Source organism: Mirounga leonina, unplaced genomic scaffold (assembly GCF_011800145.1).
Source record: "Mirounga leonina isolate KUSES-001 unplaced genomic scaffold, KU_Mleo_1.0 Mir_357, whole genome shotgun sequence".
Lineage (NCBI taxonomy): Eukaryota > Metazoa > Chordata > Mammalia > Carnivora > Phocidae > Mirounga > Mirounga leonina.
This window is the reverse complement of record NW_023270702.1, coordinates 11,855,332-11,882,290: the sequence shown is the minus strand read 5'-3', so window position 1 is coordinate 11,882,290 and position 26,959 is coordinate 11,855,332. Positions and strand designations below refer to the sequence as shown.

Genomic DNA, 26,959 nt, shown 5'->3' with positions numbered 1-26,959 from the left:
CTTCAACATCTTTTGGGAGGACACAATACAACCCATAACAAGAAGGAAGAGAAGTGATGTTATTCCAAATAATAGGTAAAAGTGTTTCCCACACCACTGACCTTTATAAAATATTACTGTCACCTGATGATTCCAGTTGGCATAATCTTGCTTTTTATGTTAGTGTAATTTTCTCCCCAATATTTCCCTTTTCCATCACTCTTTCCTTCTTCCCTATACAATATGAAAATCTAAGTACTTGATGCAGACTTTTGAGCCTTCTATGTTTTCTTCTAATTATCTAAGTTGGCTGTAACCAATGTGGATCATAATCTGAAATTATTTGTTTACAGGGATTGCTAGGTATATGTGGTACTTAAACCCAGGAAAGAGGGAGGGGGCTGAGCCAAGAGAGGGAGAAATCAGCATCGGCAAGGAGATGAATAGTGGTTGAGGAAGGTGAGATTCTGAATGTGCAAGTCCATTAATCCGGACTTGAATAATTAAGAAAATTGCTGGTAAAGCTGATAAAATTTGTACAATTACTGTTGGTTGTGATAGGACACCCCCCTCACCCCAGATCCTGGCTAATATCATGGAATAAAATGGACTCTAGCTTCAAATTTGTATTTAAGCCAAGGTGCCATGAGTGCCTGGGAAACAGTCCTTGAACTTACTGCTATTTAGAGACACATAGCATAAATGCCAATTACCCACCAGAAGAATTTACCTAGAACTCCTGGATCTGAGACTGGTCAGCAGTTAGCCCCTGTGATTTACACTTAATGGCAACAAGGATTCTAATGCTGGGAAGCATGGAGTGTACTGAAAACTTTGTGCTCCTTTTGGAAGGCAGGACAGAGAAACAGGGCATGTGTGCTTGAACTCTTCACAGACCACCCCCATGTGTTGGTCCTTGGTACCTGTGAGCCTCCTGCCATTTATATATGCAAATGTCTAGAAGTTGCATGCCACATGGAAGGAACTATGTTATTATTTGACAGATTTGGCAAGGAGTGATTTTTAGGTTGCCTCTTTTGAAGTCCAGTTGAAAGATTTTCTTTTTTGTAACCTTAGTAGGTCCAAGAAGAAACTCTGAACTTGTTTTCTTTGTGCCTTTTTGCTCAATGTAGATTGTATTTCAATGGTTTTCAGGACAGCAATATCATGAATATTATTCCCTCTCTATCCATTTATTAAATGTATTTCTTTCATCTATATATATTTTTACTTTATATGTAGGTCTATACCAGATTATACTCTAAGGTTATAAGCTCCCATAGCAGTCCTTCCTGAACTGTGGCATACATAAAAATCACTAGAAATTTACTTTTTAAAATTCCTATTAGAGTCCTTACCTAAAGAAATTCTGAATCAATAGATCTGGAAGAGAAACCCACATATCTGTATCTGTAATAAGCAGTCTATAGGGTTCTAATGCAGCTGGATCCCATTTTAGGAGACAAACTAAAAAGCTAGGGACCAATTTTATTTAAGAGGATTTATAACATTCATGGAGATAGCCCCATGTCGACAGATAGTTAACGAACCCTAGTTGCTGGCTGCTGCTAATTACATTCTAAGCACTCCTCATAGCCAATTTGCTATACAGAAATGGTGTTTTAGGTCGTTCATTAGCCACTAAAAAATGAAATAAGGGACTGATGGATTTTCTTCCTTAGCAGTAGAGATGGCCGTTAATTCTTAGACAAGTTACCAAAACTTTATCTTTCGTGCATACAATTCTTTTGACTACCAACAGTTCTTATGAATGGCTATCCTCTTCATGGTTGACCACGTACATAGGACACATAGAGATGTGCTCATGTCTTTTTGTTGTCCATCAGCTTATCACCGCTCTTCACGTTGGTCTGATGTCAGTTGAGGAAGATGCATTTATTTCATGAATCACCAAAATTTTGCACATGAAGGAAAGTACTCAATTAAAGACCCAGAAGCATTATGCCCTAAATAAACCTTTACCCAAAAGGCTGAAAGAACTGAGGCATGTCATCCCACTAGGGCTAAGGTTTCATTATGAACAGCCCTATCACTTCTGTGGACACCTTATCCTACTCCCTTTGGTATAGCCTCCCACCCTGTGCTCCCCTCAGCCCTGTTCCAGCCCTCCTACAGTACCGTGTCATTGACAGTTTATTTGGCTGAACCCACTGTCATTTCTCATTGAGGATAAAAATTATGCCCAAACCATCTCTGTATCCACAACTCTTGGCAAAACGCCTGACTTGAAGTAGGCAATGAAAAAACAGTGGTCTAATGAATTAATCAATAAACTAACCTCCTGGAAAAGTAGAGCTAGTTTCTCCCATAAGCTTCTAGGAAAATTCTTAGTATCTTTAGTGGTGTCAGACCCATAGTGGAACTCAGTGTCTACCCAGCCAGTTCCCCATGTCTCAACCCTGCATTGCATCCACTTCACCAGATCTGTTCTAAGATTGATGGGGCAGAGTAATTTAAACAAACACATACCAGCAGAAGCTCCCAAATACAAAATGTCCGAGGTAAAAGACAGGCTTACAAATATGAAGGAGGCACGTGTGGTATTCTTTTTGGGGGTGGGGGAAGGCATTGTCACAGCTTATAGATTCTGGATCTAACTCCCCCCCAACTAAAGTAACATTTATAAACCCACATATATTGATTTGTCCAAGGCCTTACTTCTTTTAAACACTTTTTCCTTGTTTTTACACTTCATCCCTTCTTCTAATACATCTGTATTTTTATTTTTTTAAATATAAATCAGACAGAAGTTGGGAAAGGAAGTACGGTGATGGGGGAGGGTTCCCTGTTCACCATCTTCCAAGATATGCTTAGTGCATCAGGACCCTAGGATGAAACATGATGAAACACAAAGACATTTCCCCACTCCCACCAAAGAAGGGGAAAGAAAATCCTCTTGTCTCCTTAGCATCTTCCTGCCCCATTCCTATCCATCCATAGCTCTTGCCGCTGAGCTATTTTCTACCTTTGATGCATCCTTGGCAGAAAAATAAAAGACGGCATTTATAACTTAAACTCCAACTGTAAATAAAACATTCTAATCTTTGAGGTATAGCAAGAAAGGAAAGGATTTCTTTTAAAATCTGTATGACTCTGACACCTGGTGGTTTAAAGCTCTGATATTTAAAAAAAAAAAAAAAAAAAAAAAAAGAAGAGAGAGAGAGGGAGAAAGTAGCCTGAAAAGGGGAAATACTGCAGAATTTGCTTTGGGTATAGATTCTTCTCTTGATAATACAAGGACGAGAGCACCCCCCAAACTCTCCAGCATCTAGGTTTTCTCCTGCTTTCTAGTCAGGAAAGAAAAATGGCGTAATGCGTCAGAATAGAAATTTTAGGATCAGGCAAGAATAGTCTTGAATATTTTCCAGCCTTGGGAAAGTTGTTTCAATCTTAGGAAACAATTCCTTGATACATAAAGATGATGAAAATTCATTATGTTGTCAATCTATGAGGTATCTCTAGATAGCATACATAAATACAGAGATTGATGACTAGCTCATTGTAAATGTTCCACAAAAACAGACAGCATTAAATTTTGAACCATTGCAATAGAGTACCCAGTTTGGAGAACTGGCCTCTGGTTGCCTAGTTGCTCTATTCTATCCTTATAGAGCTTTTCTTCCCCACTTCTCCAGGTCTTTGAATAGATCTGGATTGCTGTATTTTTGAACTCCTATCATTTTAAGAATATTAAATCAGACCCTATGAAATTGCGGATATCTCACCATTTTTGATGGGGGGGGAAAAAGGCTATTTCATAGGGTACAACCAAATATCTGTCCATGGTTAAATGTCCTTGTCCATTGTTAGAGACTTTTTCAAGTGGGTAAACAGTTTGGTAAAATTATTTTCCACAGGCTGAAATTGGTTTTGATTAGTTCATCCACTGAACTTACATGGACTCTAGGATATGGGATTTAGCTTCTAAAATAATCTCTCTTCACAGGTGTTTTCATTCAAAGCTTATAGTAATCACTTTCATTAAAAGGTTGCTTTTCTGTGTTTCACAGTGAGAATTTTATAGGAAATTATATGCTATGGTAACTGGAGATTTTAAAAATAAATTTTTCTAAACATACTCCAAAACGTTTTTTTTTTTTTTTTAACCATCCATGAAATCAAGAAATAACAAAAACTGTGGTTACTGAAAATAAAAGCCTCCTAGGCAACAACCTCACACAATACAAAAATAATCGAATACTGGCAGAAATGGTCCCTTGGAAACAGTGGCTCATTTGTTTAGAGTTCTGTTATTAACTTCTGGTGATCAGGGAGTGAAAAATGGAAAGGATACCACGGAGAATCATTAAGAACAACACACCAGATAGAGAGAACCCATTTAGCTGACAAACAACAGAATGCAGTTCAGATTAAAAGCAAACAGACATACAAACAAAACAAAACAAAAAACAAAAACCACAAAACCCCAAAAAGTTACAACTACTGCTAAAGAATATGAAGGCCCTGAAAAATCCTGACAGATGCCTGAGGTCTCTACAAAGAAAGAGGCCATTTCAGGGTTGTGGTCCCAAACCAATAACAGATACTGAGTGTGTTTAAAAGGAACTGGGGAAAATGAAAAGGTGGTTCTCAGCTGGAAGTCGACGATGTTGGTCAGATTTTAAACGCCTAGTGGATCTTAACCTTTCATGGCCTTACATACACGGATGCCTCTGCAAGGGCAGAGCTTACAACATCAGAACTGACCTGAGTGCAAAGCCCTATCTGGAACCTTCTGTGCATTGCCAGAGACCCTTGATCCCATTCCTTTGGTTTTTTTGTTTGTTTGTTTCTGTACTCTGTGCTGTCACTTACTGAAAATAACAGAACCAGCCTTTCAACTCTTCAAACTAAGTGAATCACTGCACCCACACTGAAAAGTTTTCTGAACACTTGTTGAGCGCAGAAACTGTACTTACCTTCAAGGAATTCGAGGGCGTGTTGTGCCCACTGCAAGCCCAGAGCAGAGTGGGCCATCCTCTCTGACATAGGACAGACATGGATACTTTTCTTCTCTACCTGGGACTTTGACAGGGTCATCACTGAGCAAAACCATTGGAATTACAGCATCCTTGCTATCTTGCCATTTTCTTCCCTATAGTCTCTCATGGTGGAAAACAGGATAATAATTGCTTTGGCACTAAAGGATTTCCCACTGTGGTTATCAATACAGAGAGGGGATGACCAGAACTTTTGCTTTCACACACAAGAACAGTTTAGGGATGTCCTCGGTCATTAAGAGAAGATTCGGAGATGTAGATCATATCAGGCTTGCAAAATGAAATACTTTCAAATTATTTGATTTATCTGACTGATAAACAGAAGCTAGGAAATCAAGTCAATTAATTTGCTCCTGAAGAAAGATTTTTACCTGAATTTCATTGATGATTGCCTAATACCTTCACTCTTTCTCCGTACAGAGCCTTTTGTTGTTGTTGTTACTTGCCATAAAAATAACTGCTTCAAAACGAAATGTAGTTAAGGCAGTTATTTGATAAAATACACTTTTGTTTGGTCTGTGTTCAACACTAAAATAAAGCCGTCAAATCTGTTTGTATAAACATAGCCATTTTAGACCAAATCTTTAGAGATTTCTTCACAATGTTTTATCCTTCCAAACTAATTAATTTTATGGGTGCCTTCATCCATTTGGAATGCTATAACAAACTGCCATAGTTTGGGTGACTTACGAACAATACAAATTTATTTCTCACAGTTCTGGAAGCTGGAGATCGAAGATCAGGGTGCCTACATGGTTGTGTCCTGTTGGGAGCACTCTTCCCAGTTGCAAACTGCTAACTTCTCGTTGTAGCCTCATGGCAAGGGCAGAGCATGAGGGAGCTCTTTGACATCCTCTTATAAGGACACCAATTCCATTTGTGAGGGTTCCATCCTCATCATCATATTGCCTCCCAAAGGCTCCCCATCTCCAAAAACCATCACACTGGGATTAGGGTTTCAGCATGTGATTTTGAGAGGAACACAGAAATGCAGTCCCTTTGCAGTAGGTTTTAGTCATAAACACAACCAATCAATCTAGAATTGTTGCTCCCTTTGCAATACAAGGATCCAAGGAATCAGTCCATATAAAACCACACTCCCTCTTCTCTGACCAGTTGCACTTCCCTGCCCAGAGCTGCCTCATTTTGCCACTTTCAAGTCTTTACTGAAGTGTCCTCTTAGTGAGACCTTCCCTGCCTAGTTGGTTCAAAACAATACCATCCCTACACCCTAGTTCCTATTGTGCTTCCCTGATCTAGTCATCTCAGTAGAAACTTTACCATTGGTGTTATTTATTTTATTCATTTAATTTATTTAGGAAGGTCTCCCCTTTTTCCCTGAGGGACGGGATTTGGTGTCTTATTTGCCGTCATATTCCCAGGATCTAAAGTGCAGGTGCACGATGCATAGTAAATAAGGACTTACTGAATGAAGGAAGGAGAGGCTGATTAACAATTTGCCTTGAAAAGAAAAAAAAATTGCCTTGAAGTTATCTCTGAAATCACTTAGCTATAAATGAAATTAATTTATATATCCAGGAAAAATATATCCTAAAATGTCACCCCAGGGCAAATCAAACATGCTAAAACGAAGAGTGATAATAAGTGTGAGAGGTTATTTTTAGAGGTTACACAAAAGAAAGTGTGAGCTCTATTGGGGTGGGGGCCCCTATAAAAACTCTGTATTAGAGAGACTAATTCTCCAAAGTGCTTTATAATGCTTGGAACTCTACAACAATAAGCAGTGTGGATGGCCAGATCTATTATACACGGGGGCATCTGGCTGCATCTCACTGTGGATTTTCAGATGACCGAAGAGGTTGCTAAGCCTTGTGAACAAAAACCAAAGAATACATCTCCCTGAGCTGCTGGCAAGGCTCTACCTGCCAAGAGTTTCAAGTTTTTGAGCTGGAGGTGCAGTTGAACAGCAAAAGATACTTCCTGTAGTTAATGAGCCCTTTACATGTGCTCAGCATTGCTGAGGCCTCACAAAAGTCAACACCTTTTGCTCAGGGGAACTTTCTGGGGCCTAATCGGGCTTTCCGATATTTGCCATTAGGCACAGCAATTGGTGTGTCCCCAGGTGACCCGAGTTGCCTGCTCCGTACTCATTGCTACCTTGTTTGGCGCTTGCTAAAGCGATGTTTACAACTTGTTGAGTTACAGGACAGAAAGGACAGAGAGAGATGTAGTGTGATCTGTGATGGCAGCCCACGGCTGCTATTTAACCTCATGGGAGATCTGCTTCATAAACTAGGTAGACCAGTCAACAGGAACGAGTACCAGCAGTGTCTCTTCTGTCCTCTGTGTGGGGGGACAGGGGTACACCGTGTGGCCCCCCTGCTTCTGCCTTCCTTTTTCATTTGCTATAAACTTTCTTCTCCCTTTAGATTAGGCAGGGGGTGGGGGGGATTATGGGTCATAAATTCCATGATGGTTCATTACCTACTGATTTGATGGGGACCATTCAGGGAGTGTTGCTTTGAAGACAGAGTTATCAACATAGAATGGGGCCTCTCAGCTCTCGAGTCGATATCCCATTCCATTCTAACCCCATGGAAGAAAGCAAAATTTCACAGATTAACTCACTTTCTCAAAAGAAAAATAGGTTTCCCATATTTTCTCTAAAAATGAGCATACCACAGTTTGCTACTGGAGTAGGGAGGACAAAGACCATAAAGTTTCAATTCTTGGGCTCTGCAATTACACAGCTCTGCCTCTGTCACTTACTGGGTATGTGTGTTTGGCTATGGCCCAATTTTCTTGACCATGAAATAGGGGCAATAAAAGTACCTACTACAGGGGTTGTAGAAGGAATTAAATGAAACCATGTACATAAGGTATTTAAGACCACACTGGACACGTAATCTCTCAATAAGCATTAACTATTGCAATTATTTCTTGTTAACATGTTTGAAAAGAAAAACCTACAGTTCTCTCATACAGTGTGGGGAAAAAAACCCCAGTCTTTCCCTCCTATGAATCCTGCTCTTGTGTTTATCTTTCCTGTGTGTCTCCTTTACTATTCACACAAAGCACTTCATTTCTGACACTTCGGGCCATCAGATGTAGGAGATTCTCCCCCCACACCAAGCAATTCTTCACACCAGCTGGGTGCCCTACAATTTAACTCAGTTCTGACACCACTTCTGTAGAGGCAGCATCAAGTCCCAATAGATTGCCTCACCCCCACCTGAGACGCCAACAGGCCAACCAGGTTGTCATCTGTGCTTCTGACCCACCAGCTGTAGGTCAGAACTTCCAACAACCCTCACCTTGTGTTTAATTTGCTAGAGCAGCTCACTGGGCTAAAAAGAACATTTTACTTACCTTAGTTATAAGAGGATATAGGAGGGGCGCCTGGGTGGCTCAGTCAGTTAAGTGTTGGACTCTTGATTTCAGCTCAGGTTTGGTGGGTTCGGTGAGACTGAGCCCTGCCACGGTGTCCGTGCTGATTGTGGAGCCTGCTTGAGATTTTCTCTCTCCCTCTCCCCCCCCACCCCCGGTTGTGTGCTCTCGTGCTCTCTCTCTCTCTCTCTCTAAGAAATTAAATTAATTAAAGGCTATGGGAGAGGATACAGATGAGCATCCAGATGGAAGAGATGCCTAGGGCCAGTTATCCAGAAAGGAGCAAGGAGCTTCCTTGCGCTCTCCAGGCACGCCACTCTCCCAACACTACCAGCATGTTCACCAACCCGGAAGCTCTCTGAACCCTGGCCCCGTTGGTTTTTATCGAGGCTTGATTACACAGGCATGACTGATTAACTCCTTGGCCATTGGTAACCGGTTTAGCCTCCAGACCCCTCTCTTCTCCCCAGAGGTCAGGAGGTGGGACTGAAAGTTCTAACCCGCTAATCACATGGTCGGCTCCAATGGCTACCATCCCTCATACTTGAGTGCATCCCAAAAGTTGCCTCATTAGCATAATAAGACAACTTTATCACTCTCACCTCTTAGGAAATTCCAAGGGTTTTAGGAGCTCCATGCCAGAAAAGGGGATGAAGACCAAATATATATTTCTTATTACAAATCACATTACAACATTACAACGTTACAATTAGAAAAATGCATTAAAATCTTCTTCCCATGAATGTGTGATAAATTTGGAGTGTTAAATAATATCACACACCTTTTAAGTATCTGTGCTTATGCTACGAGGAGAAGATAAAGGATGATTATCCACAGCTCTAACCACATTTCAGCTGCAACTGGTCAACCCTATGTTCAACAGTTTTAAGAAGTAATTAACAGGCTTATGTTTATTTTGCCACCCCCATCACCTTCTCCTCACCATCTGGTTCAGATGTTAATCAACACGGAAACAAGTCGAGGGAAAAGAGAAGAATCAGAGAGAGGAGGAGAAATCAGAGGCCCAGTGGCTGATCCCAAGCAAAGCAAAGGCCTTGAGTCAGTGAACAGGAGCCCTGCCACTGTAGTGGCTTTTGGGATTGACTCCTTGGGTCTGCTTGGAGCAGCGAAGGAGCAGGTGAATGGCTCCGGGTCCAGCGGCCACCGATGTGCAGCACCACGCTGAACGTTTCTACTCTTGCAAAACTAGGGAGATCTACAAAGAGGTAAAATGATGGTAGTAAATCTGTTTGAAAAATCCTGGGAATTAGTTTCATCAGCAGCATAGGGCTTCAGTTTACATGGTAACTGCTACAGGACACAATTTACTGATAGCGCTCATCCTCCCTCATCGTCTGCACCCCTCCAGAGCAACAAAACTCCACACCCTGGGTTAACAATTTTGGCTGAGACTGTTGGTTTTAAGCCAAAATACACCCTCCTCCTCTTCCAGGGTGATGGACCTCTGACAGGCAAGCAGGTGTGGCGGTGTGACTAAGTTCTCACCAGTGAAACATTACACAGGTGATTGTGTCACTTCCTGATGGGAGCTTTTAACAGAGAAGCTGGGCTCTCTGCTCTCTTTTCCTTCCCCTGCTGGCTGCAATTGTAACTGAGGCCTAGGACAGTCTCTGAATTACCATGGAAAGGAAATCTATTCAGTCCCCTGAACATCCACACTGAACTGCTAGGAGAATGAGAAACAAAATTCCATTGAGTTCGAACCATTGATAAGGCGGTTTAACTTATCCACTCATCCTACCTAATACGCTGCCTTAAATTGCACTGTTGGAAATGTACTACTTTGGATTACAACTCTTTTCTTTTGTCCAACACAAATAAAAGACAAATTTGTCTGGGATGTATAAGATAAATGCTCTCTTAGTAATTTTCTCCTTAGTGAGATGATTCAATCAGAGGTTTCCTGAGAAATGATTATGACATGGGTCACAGAGTAGAGGACATATAAAAAGGGAGGAACATGTACGAAGAGATCAGGTCCCTGAAAGAGTGGGTAAGAGTGACTTTTGTGTCCCTCACAACTTTGTGAGGAACATGCTCCAACCAACGTGGTGGCCTTGATAAGACCAAACCCTATCCTCTCTGTGCTCATAGGATATATGGCTTCTGTCTCAGCCCGGCTCAAAAAACCAGTCACGCAAGTGTCTGCTGTCCTCTGGGGGCATATATAAAGAAGTTCCCCTCAATTTGCTGAGCATCCACCATGTGTCAGCCACTGTACACATGTCCAAAAGAGTTGCCTTCCCCTCCAAGGCTTATGATTGGGCTTCCCATGGAGCAAGGTGGTGCTCACATCTGGAACTCAAGGTCACCATAGCTGTAGAATCCCACTGGATAAAGTGATGGCTGATGCTTCTTTCAAAGGAGCTTTGATCTATTAGTCTCATTTGGCTTTGCTGCTCAATGTAATAATATGTGATTTGTTTTCCTGACACAAATAGCCATTTTCAAACTATTTCAATTTCATAGAATAGCATTTACTGAGTATCTACTATGTACTGGGCATTAGGCATTTGCTGGGAGCATGAACTTTCCTACTTTTCCTTTAATAGGAAGAACTTTCCCCTCATGTCCACATCTCCCCATGTTCTGGGAGATTTAAGTTCAGAAGAACAGGTTGACCTCCATTAGGCAGAAGCTGAGGGTGAAGGAGAATATGAACCATTGTAGAGAAGCAGAGTACCAGGAGCCTTATTCCTCTTCTCTGCTCCCATCCTTCCTCCCCTGTCAAGGAGAAGCATTTGAACCTCTCCTTAGCAATTTGCTCTTGATTCAAACTGGCTCCTAACACAAAACCCTGGAGCAACACCAAATCTTGGTTCTCTGCATGAAATCTTGGATCACTGTTGCAGGATCGAGGCCAAAAACAAAGAAGACCTTTATTCATCAGTTTCCATTTGTTGCAGAACTCACAGGTCCTTTCAGGCATGCTCAGTTACCAGATCTTCCTCCAACAGGGAAGCACATGATACCATAATGATCTGTTTACTCCATCCATCCCTAGGCCAAACAGGAAGACCAGTGTTTTGTTTGGGAGGCAAATTAATACTCAGAGACTGAGTTTGTCTTTGCCAACAATTTATTTAGCACAGGTTCCCTGTGTGAATTTCACAGCCAATAGCATACAGGATAATGTTTCTTACTAAGCCAATATGGAAACAACAAGCTCCAAATCAATGATAGATTGATCACACTGTTACTCCAGGCTAGGGGAGATAAAAGGAACAAAGCCTAAATTTAGTTGATGTGTACCTTTATGCAAGTTAGTTCTCCGGGTGAGATGCCTCAGCCAACAGAGAGCTGAGGTCCTGCGCAGAAGTAAAAGTCCCTGTTGCTCAAGCAGGTTCCCAGTGAACAAGAGCACCAGTGTTGATGGACAAGAGGATTTTCTTCTCGAGGCTGCTGCACAACTTTTGCTATGCTTGGTAAAACAACTGCCTTTGCAATGCAGGAGCCAAATGCCCCAAGGTCTTAGGAGAGAGCAAAGAACCACCTTGCCCAGACTGAACACTCTTGCATAGCTCTTACAAACTCTCGGTATTTATAGTCTAAAGGTCCCCTTGTCCCAGTTAGTTGCTTCTTCATGTGTTTTTTTACCCATAAGCTCCCAGCAGGGCCCCTCAGCCACTGAGTTACTGGAGTTCTTATCAGTGAGAACAGATGAGATGATGCCATCTTGACACAACTTCTTTCTTATATCAAAAAAAAAAAAAGGGCGCCTGGGTGGCTCAGTCGTTAGGTGTCTGCCTTCGGCTCAGGTCATGATCCCAGGGTCCTGGGATCGAGCCCCGCATCGGGCTCCCTGCTCGGCGGGAAGCCTGCTTCTCCCTCTCCTACTCCCCCTGCTTGTGTTCCTGCTCTCGCTATGTCTCTCTCTGTCAAATAAATAAATAAAATCTTTAAAAAAAAGAAAAAAAAAAGAAAAACACGTTTTTCGGGGCACCTGGGTGGCTTAGTCGGTTAAGCGCCTGCCTTCGGCTCGGGTCATGAGCCCGGGATTCTGGGATCGAGCCCTGCATTGGGCTCTCTGCTCGGTGGGAACGGGGAGTCTGCTTCTTCCTCTGTGCTCACTTGCTCTCTCTCTAAAAAAAAAGAAAAAAAACCTTTTTTCTTTTGGTATTTGTCATAAACAAGTGGATTCGAAATCATACCAAACCAATACACAACAGCAATGAATAGACGTTGTGCACTCTTCTTGGAAGGAGTTCTTAATTTCAAAATCCTAAACATCTACTCTGTTTATTTTGATGATCACTAAGTCCACTCATTTAATCCCAAAGAAGAAAATATATGAAATCCTAAGTGAAGCACGATTATAATAACCACCAAGGACACTTTGAGAGGTGATTCACCAACCCCATTTCATCTAGAGTCTTACATTTTTAGCAATGGGAAAAAAGCATTCCGACATTTTCAGTAGTAAGCATGACATTGGTTACCTTATTCCTCATATTGCTAAAGAGGGAGCTCTATTTCCCATGAATAAACAATTTTAGAAGAAAACTTTTTTTTTTCCTTTTCACCATGCTTTGGCAGGTCCGGACATTTGCAGAACACATTTCTTCCGGGACACGTGCCATATGCTACCACACGAAAAGTCAGTTATCAGGGCAAAGTCTTTCTACCCACCCTGGAACTGGGTGGAGAAGTCAGAGAAGAAAGCCCAGTTGGGGCTCTAAATCTATGCCTAATCCTATTTTATTTTGACTTACCAAATAAAGTTGATATATGCCCCTATAACTCAGCCCATCTGGGTAAGAACTCACAGGAGAAGGGGCGTGATTCACCATGGCCTGCAGACCTCACTCCAAGCAAAGGGATAAATAACTAGGGAAGAAGATTAACTTCTTTATACATATTTCAGATTTGGTTTACAAAAATTAATTTCAAAAATTCATTTTTGAGTTTGTCGTTGATCAAAGTCAGGGTCACCCCTGAACCTCACTTGAGATGATAAGGCAGCTGGGATACATGAGGCTGAAATTTCAGTTCAGGACTTCCAGTCTGTAGTGAGATAAACGGGATAAGGACAAAGTTTTTTTGATGTTGTATGTGTGATTCAGAGCTTATGTTGTGATTATTTAGGAAGGAAGAACATTCAGGCATTAATCAAATTTTCTAAATAAATATTTACGAGCCACAACAGTTGCAATATAAAGCCCCAGACTGAATTTTCAATGAAAACAGGAAATCAACACAATTTTAGGATCTCCTTTTCAAGGTACAATAACTAAAAATATATAAATATTTTCCTTATTTCATTACATAAATTAGTAAGGATTTCTGAAAAGTAAATCACAAAACCATAAAGTTTCACAAATAGAAATGACTCCAATAGGTCATCAGACATATTAGAGAGAAAATATTTTTTCTCTAAGGAGTTTTATTAAATTGGAGCAGATAATATATAAAATTTATTTTGCTTATGATTTCTCTTATTTTACAATATTTACTATTTTGTTACTTGAAAAAGTAATATATTTTCCAGAAAACTTGGAAAACACAGAAAAACACACAGAAAAAGATTAAGCTAATTCGTGTACTCAGATAACCATTGTCCATCTAGCCCTTTCTCCATGTGCATGAGTGTGCGAGCGTGTGAAAGTGTGTGTGTGTGTGATGCTAAATGATAAATTTCCTTTTGACACAGAGCTTAGAGCTTGCAGAGCCCCAAAGGTCAACAACTATAGGTGCCTGACTATCCCTCCGTGCAGGACAGGTTGAGTTTGTGAAACCAGTTTGGTAGCTCAAGCTCATCACTTAACTTTGCAAGAATCTAACAGGGAGAAAGTACAGAAAGAGCCAGGCCTGTGGAAGTGGAGTACTTTGCAGAGACTGCTGATGTCCTGTGAATTCCTCTTTCACTCCCCAGCTGAGCATATGGAGGTTCAGGGAAGCCACTTGCAAAAATACGCACATGTCCTCTGAATTGGGGAGACTGAACTGGGAAGTCTAGAGTGGTCTCTGGTGGCAGACCAGAGAGAAGAAACAGCTCTACTCTGGCATGCTCTGAATTGTTAGATATGAATAGGGCAAGAATATACAAGAGTCAAGTGGACAAGAAAAGGTGAACGGCTTTGAGTTGCCTGAGGACTCATTATGAGGACATGGCAGAGAGAGGTAGGCCCAGTGCAGACTGTTGGTAGCTGGGGCTCTGGGGGTGGTTAGCAAGCAGCCAGCGAAGGGCTTCAGAGATGGGACCTGCAGTCAGAGAGAGGGGAGGATGGAGGCAGGGCCCCAGAGCAAATCACACTCATACAAACACACACAGCATGGAAGACCAATCTGTCCCTCTTAATCCCTCTTAGGTTTTTTCAAAACATTAGTTATGCATATATGTGTTTGTAGGTGCATTTCTCCTTTGCAAAATAACATTTTACTCCACATGCCAGTAACACTCATTTAAAGTTTTCAACTATGTGTAAACACATTTTTGTATAAACACATGTATAAACACATTTTTAAAGACTAGTTACAGCTTTATTTTAACAAACCCTGACCTTGGTAAACTATATTCTGTTTCCAATAACCTTATTTTCAAAAAGTTTAATCCTGATAATATGATCAGGATCTTATTTTCTTTTGCAGTATGTATTGGGACCTCATTCCTAGACCACACAACAGCCTTCTAACGTCTCCGGTCTCTACCCCTACACTCATTCTACCCAGCACTTTCCTTATCAAATATCTGCTATAGTTATACATGGCCAACCCCATAACATCCAAACTTCACAGCTTGGCATTCAAGACTTTCTGTCATTTAACTAAAAAAAATCTTTTCAGATTTACTTCTCATCATTCCCCAAAACTTCCTCTGTCAGGGAAACTGGTCTATTCACACTCCCCGAATATGCTTTGCACGTTCTCTTCCTTGCTGTGCTCATACATTTCTCCAGGCTCTTCTCCACCTTTCTAGGAATGTTAGTTGAACATTTTGGTTTGAAAAGAAAGAAAGATAAAGAGCAAAAGAGCATGAGCGCTTGAGAGGGAATGTATTTGGGGGGGGGGCACAGCAGATTCTAGTGAAGTTTTTTTTCAAATTAGGCTAGAAAAAGTAAACATATTTATAGCCAAGGAGAGAGAACTTCATGTCTCAGAGAGATAGAAGGACTGAGATGAGATAGGATGACATCAAAAAACACAGGTCAAGGGCGGGGGAGATTGCTACTTATAGAAAAGTATGGGAGGCTGAAGTATTTTGAGGACATTGATTCCATATATCTTTGTAAACAGAAGGACATCCATTTTAGAAAGACATTTTACCTGACATACCAAAGCTTGGATGGAAACCGATGCAAAGACCAGTTTAAAACCAAGCAAAAGCCAGCAGAGTTGACCCAAGAGGCATAAAATGACTATCCACCAGGCATAATCCCTGGCCTGAATCCTGAGCCCCTGTGAGGAGAAACAATCTAGTTTCAGAATCAGCAAGAATGTTTTCAATTCAGTGACCCCTCAAGCAAGTGTAAGGTGTTTCTAGATGGAAGTTATGTGGTTCTGACTTTAATTGCTTATTCCGAAATTCCTAAGAAGCTGAGTCTCCATCTAGCATTTGCATCCCCCAGGAGATGTAGGGACTCTCCCACACTGGACTGGTTTTTGCCATCCTGCCACCCTACCATTGATACCTAATTCTGGTTCTCAGAATTATCAGGCATACCAGTGTGTGCCTAGAGATTGGTAATGAAGTTTTCAGCATCCAAAATACCTGGGCACAATGACTTAAAAGATAAAGCAAAACAAAAGAACAAAAAGAATTGTTATTAAACAATTGAAGTCAGAATTATTTTTTTTCAGAGAATTATTTTTAGGTTATTCAAAATCATTAAGGTCACTGGCAGGAAAAAAAATCTATGTAAAAGGTAGATTGGTTAAAAGACTTCGGAGCAAAGGTTTGAAAAACCTACACTCATTCATTCATTCATTCCTTCCTTCAAAGAATAATTTTCTACTATATTCCAAGTACTATGTTAGACCTTAGAAGACACAGATGAAAACAGAAAATATCTGAGAGTTTATATCTACCTGGGAAAAAAACAACAAAATAAACAAATACAGTGCAATAAGATTGTTGCCAAAGTAGGGATATGCAAGAAGGTGCACCTTAGGGGCGCCTGGGTGGCTCAGTCGGCTAAGCGTCTGCCTTCAGTTCAGGTCATGATCCCAGGGTCCTGGACTCGAGCCCCGCATCGGGCTCCCTGCTCAGCGGGGAGTTTGCTTCTCACTCTCCCTCTGCCTGCCTTCCTGTCTGCCTACTTGTGATCTCTCCCTCTCTGTCAAATAAATAAATAAAATCCTTAAAAAAAAAAAAAGGTGCACCTTAGACTGCCTTGTAGGGTCAGGGAAAGTTTTACAAGGAGACCACCCTTGAGGCATGGTTTAGAAGCGTGGCCCATGGAGGGGGCCTAGGTGGCTCAGTCGGTTAAGCATCTGACTCTTGATTTCCTCTTGATTTCCGCTCAGGTCATAATCTCAGGGTCCAGGGATGGAGCCTGATGTCAGGGTCCACCCTCAGCAGGAAGTCCGCTTGAGGATTCTTGCTCTCCCTCGCCCTCTGCCCCTTCCCCCACTCCCAGGAGTGCACTTGCATGCCCGTGTGCACATGCGTTTCTCTCTCTCAAATGAATGAATGAACGCCTGATAGTCCTGGGAAAGGTCTTACAGTCTTCTGTCCAGACCCCCCCACACACACACACACACATTTTGCTGGTAAAGTTGAGATCTAGAAAAGTTCAGCAACTTTTTCAGTCCTAAGGCTCCCGAGCTGGGAGATTTCCATTTAATTGTGGCAGCCACCACATGCAGCTGATGAGCAAATGACCGATCCTCTGCTGCCCTCTAATGGCAGGCTGGGGAAATTTTCTTATGTGCAATGATGGAAAGATACCACAAGAAGGGCTTACTTACAAAGGACTCAACAGGCATGCAATAAAGTCTCTATATATTGTCTCTATATTGAAGTGAAAGTTAAAACTACTAGCTGTTTTTATTATTTATATTTACAAGTAGCTGAAATTCTATTCATGCAAATAATACAAGGGATTTTCCCTCGTTATGAATATTTACAACATTCCCCTGTTTAATTCACTTCCCTGTTTAAAATTACTTAAAGTGTTGGTTGTTTTTGTTGTTATTGCTGTTTTAACAACAGCTCATTACCAGTATCTATTTCCACTTGAGCTTAATCATCTATATAATAACTGGACCCTCACACCTGTCTTTCAAGTAGCATGTGATTTTTAAAAAAGAATGAAATTAAACAGAGCCAGAGACTACATAGTACGGGGTTAGTCTCCCTTACCTCCAGACGTGGAGAACAACTGTCACACGTTTACACCAACACATATAAATAAGGATTACACAGATGTGGGCATTTTATGCCCCCTCTTTTGGACCTTACCTATTCATACTTATTCACATAGACGTACTTGAAGACAACAACAATATACAGGTCCTATTATGCATCTTTTTATGATATGAAATTTGTCTCCAGTTTTTTAACTATTATTTTTAAAAGGTAAAATATTTTCCTTCCACATGGAGACTGTCAGTAAATCCTTTAAAGTAGAACTGTGGAGTCCAAGAATTTGTACATATTTAATTCTGAAAGACATTTTTCATTCCCACTGGCATGCATGACCAATTTTCCCACACTTAGACTAACACTTGGTTTTATGAAAATTGTAATTGTTTCCAAATTGATACGTTTAAAAACAGCATCTTAGTGTTTAAATTTATGATGTCTAATTATAGGTGATAGTGAGTTATTTTTCCAGATAAACAAGTCATTTGAATTTCTTCCTGTGCCTTTATGAACAGTGTTTGCTATTTTTATGTTAGTTGTTGACATATGCAATCTCTTCATATAATCAGTAAATTCATAATTTTCCATTTATCTCTTATTTTTATTTTTATTTTTTCCTTGTGGAAATGTTAAATACCCAAATGTTAAATAGTCAAATGTATGGGTTTTTTCCCCACCCAAGCTTCTGTTGTGGTTTGTTCGTTTGTCCACAAAGATCTTCCTCATTGAAGGTAGTAAACAATTTGCCTTTGCTTTCTTTATAACTTTTTCTTTTAAAAAATTGTATTTAAATAATTGAGCTATCTATAATTTGTTTTAATGAAGGAAACAAAGAGGGGTTTTGTTTTATTTCTTCCTTCAAATAACTAGTCATTTGACCTAACACTATGTAGAATGGTCCACTCTTTTCTGGTTAATTTAAAAGATTACATTTATTATATGGCAACTTTCTTTTTATTTTGGATCAATTTCTCTTTCTGGATTCTCCATTCTACTTCATTGCTCATGTCACCAGCTAGACCCCAAGACCTGACCTTTACTACTCACCTGCCTGTACCCACTGAGCTTTGCCTCACATTTTGCCTTAAGCTCTTCTTTCCAGTTTATCTCTTAACTCAGGCAAAAGACCCCACAGGATGGGCATAATATCCCGAATGGAAACCAAGACTACCCCTCAAACAATAATGACTGCCTGGAGGAAGAGCTTCTGTGGCCCAGACCACCCAGACCAGCTTGAGCTAAATCCCCAACTCGCACCTACGCAGAGACCATGGAGTGACCACTGGAATGACCAACAATTACCTTTACTTCATTATAATATTAAAGTCTCCACCCAAGGAGGAGAGCACAAGGAGAACCAGGAATGTGTTAAAAATAAGACCACAGGTTTCATCATATGAATTTTAAGGGGATAGAAACACTCAGTCATAACAACATGGATGACCTATCCAGTGCCCTTGCCTTAGTTCCTGGATGGCACTTCTGATACTTGTGCCTTGTATTCTACGTTAGCTACCCATTTCAGTGGTCACAACCAAGACTGTATCATTACCACTGACTATACTACTCCTGCATCCTAACTTGAAGCATTACAATAAGACCACAGGTGCAAAATGGAGTCACTGATGCTAAGTCCCACATCACCAAATCAAGACTCAATTACAGTTTCAGGTCTCCCAGAAATGGAATCTTAAACATCAGTAAGGAATCTCCTGATCAATGCTAGTGAGGTAGTCTGCCTGATAGACCCCAGCCATCCCCTAAAAGAAAGTAACTTTGCAATAACTAACCCACTTTTTGCCTAGTATAACTTCCTTGTTCCTGCTCCCTTCTGCCTATAAAAGTGTTTAATTTTGGGCAGATGTACAGCTCCTTGGAGTTCCTTTCTATCTGCTAGATAGGATGCTGCCCAATTCATGAATCTCTGACTAAAACCAATAAGATCTGTTAAAGTTGTTAGATTTTTTTAACATGTGCTAGAGTGGAGGTAGATATATATAATTTTGGAGGTAGGAATTGGAAGGACACTTGTGATGATTAATTTTATGCATCAACTTGTCTGGGCCATGGGTGGCAGACATTTGGTCAAATGTTATTCTGAATATGTCTCTGAGAGTGTTTTTGGATGAGATTAATATTTAAATTGGTAGGCTGAGTAAAGTAAACTGCCCTTCCCAGTGTTGGTGGGCCTCATCTAATCAACTGAAGCCCTGAATAGTACAAAAAGCCTGACCCTCCCTTGAGTGAGAAGGAACTCTTCTTGCCTGACTGCCTTGACCTGGGACATCAGTCCTTTCCTGCCTTCCGTCTTGATGTGAAACATCGGCTCTTAGGTTTTGGTCTGTCAGTTTTGGGACTGGAACTGCACCATTGGCTCTCCTGGGTCTCAGATTGCTGACTGCAGATCGTGGGACTTCTCAATCTCTATAATCACATGAGCCAATTCCTTTTAATAAATGTCTCTTTATATACACATACATCCTATTATTTCTGTTTCTCTAGAGAACCCCTGACCCATACAGCATTGAAGTAATTCATGCCCATTCACACTTTCTTTCTTATAAAACAGAGTCAGGGTCATCTGCTGAGCACGAGGTAGGTGAGGAAGGGAAAGTAGGTTTGAGGAAAAAGGAAGATGTTTTGCAGAAGAATAGAAATGAGAATGGTACTGACAGGGCTTGTTACTTTGTATAAAAGGCATTTCTCTCAAAGCAAATTAATGTTTAATTAATCAATTATTTGTGAACTTATTGGCTCCATATATCTCCCCTGCAAGATTATAAACTCAAGAGTTAAGGATTGTCTTTCAAAGATGGAGAATGGTTTACTGTTGGAGCCATTTGCTTGGGTTCTTACCCCAGATTTGCTGTTTTCTAGCTGCATGATCTTGGGTAAGATACTCAAACTTTCTGCTCCTTGGATTCCTCATCTGTATTTACTTCATAGGTTTGTGGTAGAAACTAAAGATGTCTCAAGGGCACTTTCAGTGGTGACTGGCAATAATAAAAATCATGGTCATCTTGGCCTCAATCTACCTGAGCACTTAGCACAATGCCTGGAATACAGTAGATCATGAATGCATGAGTTGGTGGATGGATGAAGACTATTCTTCTGTGGCTTAACCTCTATGGTTAATGGTTACCAACTCAGCATCCTTCCCACCCTATTCTACATTCTTCTCTGCAGGTTGAGGAAAGATCCTCAGAACTATACTCCTTGGAATCCCTTTCCAGCCGGGTTATGTGTTAGATTCTGCCAATAATAAGTGTTTGCCCAAGGTTTGAAAGGGAAAGAAAAGGAAAACAATTATCTGTTCAGAGGCAGCTGGGCAGTGTGTAGGACTTTGGCAGAAGAGAGGTGAAGGGTTTTGGGCAGCTATGTCTGGGCATTCTCCTAAAAGCATAGACTTCATTGCTACATGAAGCCAAACCCATCAATGGCAGTTTGGAGCTCTGACTTCTGCACTGTGGGTTTCTTCAAGGCAGCAGCACCTTCCCTGCCTTCATTTTTTTTCTCTTCCAACATTTGTATAAGTTTTTAATTCCCTTCATTAAATCCTTAACTGCTTAGAATATCTCATGGGCTTTGCTTTTTGGACTAAACCCAATTGTTAAGGGCTGAATTGTGTCCTCCCCAAATTCCTAGGTTGAAACAATCACGTCTCAGACCTCAGATTGTGACTGCATTTGGAAATAGACCTTTAGAGAGGTGATTAAGTTAAAAGGAGGCCATTTGGGTGGGCCTAGTCCAGTCTGACTGGTGTTCTGATAAGAGGAGGACATTTGGATACAAAAGGAGACACCAGGGATGCACTCGCAAAGAAAAAGGACCACTTGAGGACATCGCGAGAAGGTGGCCATCTGCAGGCCAAAGAGAAAGACCTCAGTAGAAACCAATCTGCTGAGACCTTGAGCTCAGGTTTCTAGCCTCCAGCACTGCGAGAAAATAAATACTATTCTGGGGTGTTTTGCCATGGCAGCCCTAGGAAACTAATACACCTGTCTGAACAGTAACTGGATTGTTCAAACAATGAGTCTAAGTTGTCCCTCTGATTCTTTGGGGTGAGACAGCGTGGTTGGAGAGGTGTTGAAGGTAGACTCATATTTGTGAGTCACTTGAAAAATTCACAGAAGGTCCAGCTCATCTAGAAGATGCTGTTATACTAATGCCATGAAAATCCTATCTCTTGGCCTGAATCAGAACTGAGTTCTGATCGACACCCAGGAAAAGCTGGCCCAGTGTGGATGTCTTGCAACATGGTCATTCCGTTGTCTCTGTACACCCACAAAGACCACCACTGCGTTCCTCCCCACCTCCAGGCCAGCCCAGGGCCCCGGCAGTACAGATCTTTGCAGCATCTACGCTGGACCAGTTACCAGTAGAGAACATTCAGTAGGGGAGTTGGGTGGCTTTATCCTATTCAGCTTTGAGGGTAAAGAAAAAATGAAAACCCAAAATAGAGTATGTGGAGGGCATTGGAAGAAGGACTGGAAACCAGAACTGAGTTATGAAGGCCTGCTGAGAAAAAGAGATCCTGAAGAACACTTCCTCAGAGTAGGAAGTGAACTAAGGGGGCTTGACTGACAAAAACTGTCCTGGGAGTGCCTAAGAGGAAGTGGCTAACTCTACTTTCTAATCTAGAGGGCTGACAGCCTTCAACTCTGCCCCGCTGAGGCTCACCCTTCCCAAAGAGGGGGAAGGTCACAAATATAGGTCCATATCTCATGGGCTCCGAGGACACATAGGCCCCTATGGCACTTCCAGATTAAAGGGATGACACAGGGCTTGCTGCCCTTCCCTGCATCTGGTATGGCGAGAGGGTTCTAAGGTGTTGTTCTTTTATTTTACTGAGGATTCCAGAAGGTACTCACACAAAGTCGCCTAAGTACTGCCATAGCTGGATTGACTCCAATCCAATCTTGCTCTGAAATCCCCTATTTTGCCATTTTGTCACATTGCCTCACCAAAACACCTCAGGGACCTACCAACTGAACATTCCCCGTGATGAAGGGATCTGCTGGAGTATTACAAATACCACTCTCAAATGCCCCTGCCCACCAAATAGAGCAGCTCTACCCACAGGATATTCACATGTATCATCTATTCCACTCTGTGGAGCTTATTTAAAATAAAGGAGTACTTTTGTTTTTCCCAGGGAGTCTGAGTCTAACCAAAAAAGAATAATTTGTGTGTAGGAGTTAGGAATAAAGGTTTTTCTTAAGATATTTCAAAGATTTTCTCAAATGTTCTATTACTATAGTGAAACAAAGGTTGTATTACATATTTACGTGGGTAGGTCACTCTAAGATTGTAATTCTAGCTTTAATTAAATCAGAAACAGAAATCAGACCTTAACTGAAGGAAAAGAGTATAATTTTTAAGCAGAGAGTGGCAGCTGAAGACAAAGACATTTAAACAATTATTTTCTCATAGTATAATGAAAGCAAGCTGACCATCTTTTTTCCATTATTCAAGAAAAGCTTGTAGTGATTTTGGTTCTCATTAAATATCTGGTTAGATTCTCTTTATCTGTTTTATTCATGGGCTGGTCTCCTTGCCCACACCCAGACCCTCCATGCTGACATAAATTAAATCATACCACTAGCAACCGAAGTTCAAATTCAATTCAAGCCGGTTTCAGTGTGCTTAGATGTAATTTTCACCTCTTTATACCTAATTCAAGTCATCTGTGAGATGTGCATGATCTTCCCTCAGTCTGGAGGGTTTGCCCCACCTTACATTTTAAATATGTAAAACCTACTCGATTTCCTAACCATGTCTTTTTGTACTGTTTTTACAGTAAAAAATATTATAGCAGCACTAAAGGGATTTTTCAAAAAACAAAAACCAAAAACTCTCCAAATACAACTGATTTCAGTTTTGTGTATTTCTGCCCTTTTGTTATTTATATTGATGTGTCCATTTAATGTTTAATTCTCAGGCTATGAGATAAATAACACCCCCACCCACCCCCGGCGAAATGCTGTTCCCAAAGGAAGGTGTTTCCGGAGTACCACTGCCTTATAAATGAGAACTGAAATGGGAGAATCCTGCCCGGTGGGCCTCGCTGCCTTACCAATCCCTGGTTACCCGCTCCTCATTTCCTCCCAGCCCCGAAGTTGCTATTTTTTTATTTGCTAACGATCCCCAAACTAAATATAAATCTTTGTCTTTCTCCTTTTGCATAACAAAAACAAAAGTTTTTTGAGGGCAAGGACAAACTCTGTTCATCTCAGTGCTTAAAACAGTGCTCTGGGGCATATAGCGTATTTGTCACTAAATAAAAACTACAAGGAAAAGAGTGATTTGTGTCCTTTTTGGCTTCAAATCCCATGTCATCTCTTCAATAATCTTATCTCCTGAAATCACAGATTAAGTGATAAAGAAGAATAAATCACTGTTGCCACATTTAACACTTGTACATTTTATTTAATTAAATCAGCCATTGTACACATTGCAGCTATGTATTGTTAGTGTTGTATTTTTTTTTTTCCATTAACTAATACATGCCCTCATAGATATATTCAATTAGTGTTATCACCATGGGAACAAGATGCTGATTCATCAACTGAAAATTCACTTCTTCTCACAGTATTCAAGTTTTTTGATTACACAGCAAAAATCAAAAATCAAAAAAAGGTGAATAACCATTATGTTGTTACACAGACATCATCTGCACTGCAAATAACACAACAGAAATGCTTTTCTTGAGCTCCAGTGAAGGTTTTGACAAGAAGGCCATGGTGTGTCTCAAAAAGTTTCACCATGAGCCTCTCTCATTTTGGCTGCCAAAGAAAGCTTGATTTCCTATCCAACTGCCGGAAAGTGCTAGCATTTGAGGCTTTAAGAGATTTGGCTTGTGGGAAACCTCCCTCCCAGGAAATTTTCTCCCTTGGCAACATTGCTTGAAACGATGAAGTGCCATTGTTTGTCACATTTGTTTTTGACATTCGGAGCAATGAGTCATTTTTGCACAACAGGAAAAGACCAGATAGAATTGGAAAATGTTCAATCCCTGGAGGATAGACTTTTTTTTTTTTAAATTTCATCTTCATTGAATATACTTTTCTTTAACAAATAACTGATTCGAAATGTATATTGTTTATATGAATATATTTGTGAATATATATATATGTTAAAATGCTACACAGCTTCAACCACTAGAGGAATAAGGAATAGGACATGGAAATCACTCAGATGATTAAAGTTCCTTCTCTGAAACAAACAAAAAAGTGCACAAATGCACTTAAGAGTTTCCAAGGGAGTTTGGATTTCAAATAAATAAATCAAAAATTTTAACCAAAACCAAATTTGTAAGGATTTCTCAACCTTGTCTGCAAGCTAAAAAACAGACCTAGCGGAAAGTGAAAAGTGCTTGCTCAGGGTCAAAAGAATGAAAACCATCAGTGTGATTAGAAGAGGAGTTTTGACTGTGGTTTTGATTTTTAAATGCTACATGCAGGTATTAGAGAAGATATAAACCCGGGGCGGGGGAGAACCACTCCAACATGGTGAAGGAGTCTAACCTTTTGCGTAGTGGGTAAATCTTGTTTCCAATGAATTATCTACAGTGCAGTGGCCAGAAGAAAGTACCACCAATAAGACAGCGTGGTTTGCTAAAGCAGCAATGAAAACTGGAAAACTACAGTAGTTATAGCTTTTAAAATACCCTGCCAATGTGTCCAAAATCTAAAAGACCTGAAGATGCTAGAATGCCACAGGATGTGGCTGCTAGCAGCTGAATACCTCATTGTTTTGTTCCTTTTGCCTTCTGCTCCCCCCTTCTCCCCTCCCTCGTGTGGCTGTTGGAGAATCATAAATCAAGGCTGGCCAGCACCAGCATTAAGTGCTTAGTTAGGAGAGTTCCTTGAGGTTATTAACCCATCTTTAACTAGGAGCAATGGCTACTCTGGAAGTTCTAAGGACACGGTAGGTCTGAAGTGCTTCTTTTGCGGTAGAACTGTATTATCATTCGATTGTGTTAGCAATATCTTAATTAACCATTGTTCAGCAATTTCTAGAGGCCTTTTATTCCATGATGCCCAGTGTAGTTATGATAGGCAGTGGTTTTAATTTTAATATGTTGTTCATCTGAGCATTTGAGCTATATACATGGTACAAGGATATCCCTCGGGAGGACTCCTAGGTATCATCACTTGAAGAGGTCTGTAGGTGAAGTTCTTCTGATCGATGGATGTTCATGGAGTTTGTTCAGGAGCAAAGAACGATGGAGGTGGCCAGTTCTCAATTTAGCACAGACACAACAAAGTAGTGGATACAGCATCCAGACGGAAGGATGCTATCTTTGGTCACAAATTAGCTTACAGTTAAAGAGGACGGGGGGAAAAACTGAAACAGAATGCAGTGTGTATTTGCTAAAAGTGGAAGTGTCAGGGTATCCCATTAGGCCGGGTAGGTCACTCTGCTAATGAAACGGGAAGTTGCATATTGAGTGAATGTGTGGTTTCTGGTGTGAGGACTGGGCAGCCCCTCATTTGGCCTCTTGCTTTGAGTCCTCCTTGCAGAAATGCCGAAGGAGTTGCTGGAGGTCGCGCTGGAGGTCATCTTGGTCTAGTGCTTCTGGTACATCCTCCAGGTGCTCCAAGTAAATGCGTTTTCCATGCTGGTCCTTCACCACAGCCCTCTTCTGTGTACTGGCTTTACTCATTGTTGTCCTGGAGGAAAGCAGACAAGAGAGATTTATGCTTTCTTCACTAAAACACAGCCACCATCTTCGGAATGGGGGTAAATAACCATGACATGAAAGTACTTTACTGTCATACCTCTGGATACTTCTACACTAGCCATCTTTCCACATCTTTCTTTTAAACATGGCCGCTCCTATCTGACATGAGTCATGAAATGTTTTAAAGTGTTTCAGAACAAAGAATATCTTTTTAAAACTTTAAGAACTATTTCAGATAAATAAAACCATGCTTTAATACGATTCTCTCCAAAAGAAACCATATAATCATTCATGTTTTGTTTAAGGTGCACTGATTTGAAAGAGCTTGGCTCGGGACTCCTGCATGGAGCAGTTGGTTGGGCATCCAACTCTTCATTTTGGCTCAGGTTGTGATCTTGGAGTCGTGGGATCAAGCCACGCATGGGGCTCCACACTCAGCAGGGATCTGTTTGAGAATCTCTCTCCCTCCTTCTGCCCCTTCTGCTCGTTCTCTCTCTTTCTAAAATAAACAAATAAATCTTAAAAAGAAAGAAAGAAAGAGGAAAGGAAAGGAAGGGGAGAGGAGGGGAGGGGAGGGGAGGGGAGGGGAGGGGAGGGGAG

At 40.9% G+C, this 26,959-nt stretch overlaps 1 protein-coding gene across 8 annotated transcripts in view; it reads right to left on the bottom strand.

The window, feature by feature from the left end:
* Nucleotides 1–24,081: 24,081 nt before the first annotated feature.
* ANK2 (ankyrin 2) overlaps nt 24,082–26,959 on the bottom strand; it is a 322,635-nt gene continuing 319,757 nt past the window's right edge. For all 8 annotated transcript variants that reach the window (XM_035030308.1, XM_035030300.1, XM_035030302.1 and 5 more), the window contains one exon: nt 24,082–26,348. In XM_035030308.1, coding sequence (XP_034886199.1) covers nt 26,165–26,348 — 184 coding nt within the window. In that variant the 3' untranslated portion in view covers nt 24,082–26,164. The remainder of the gene's footprint in view (nt 26,349–26,959) is intronic.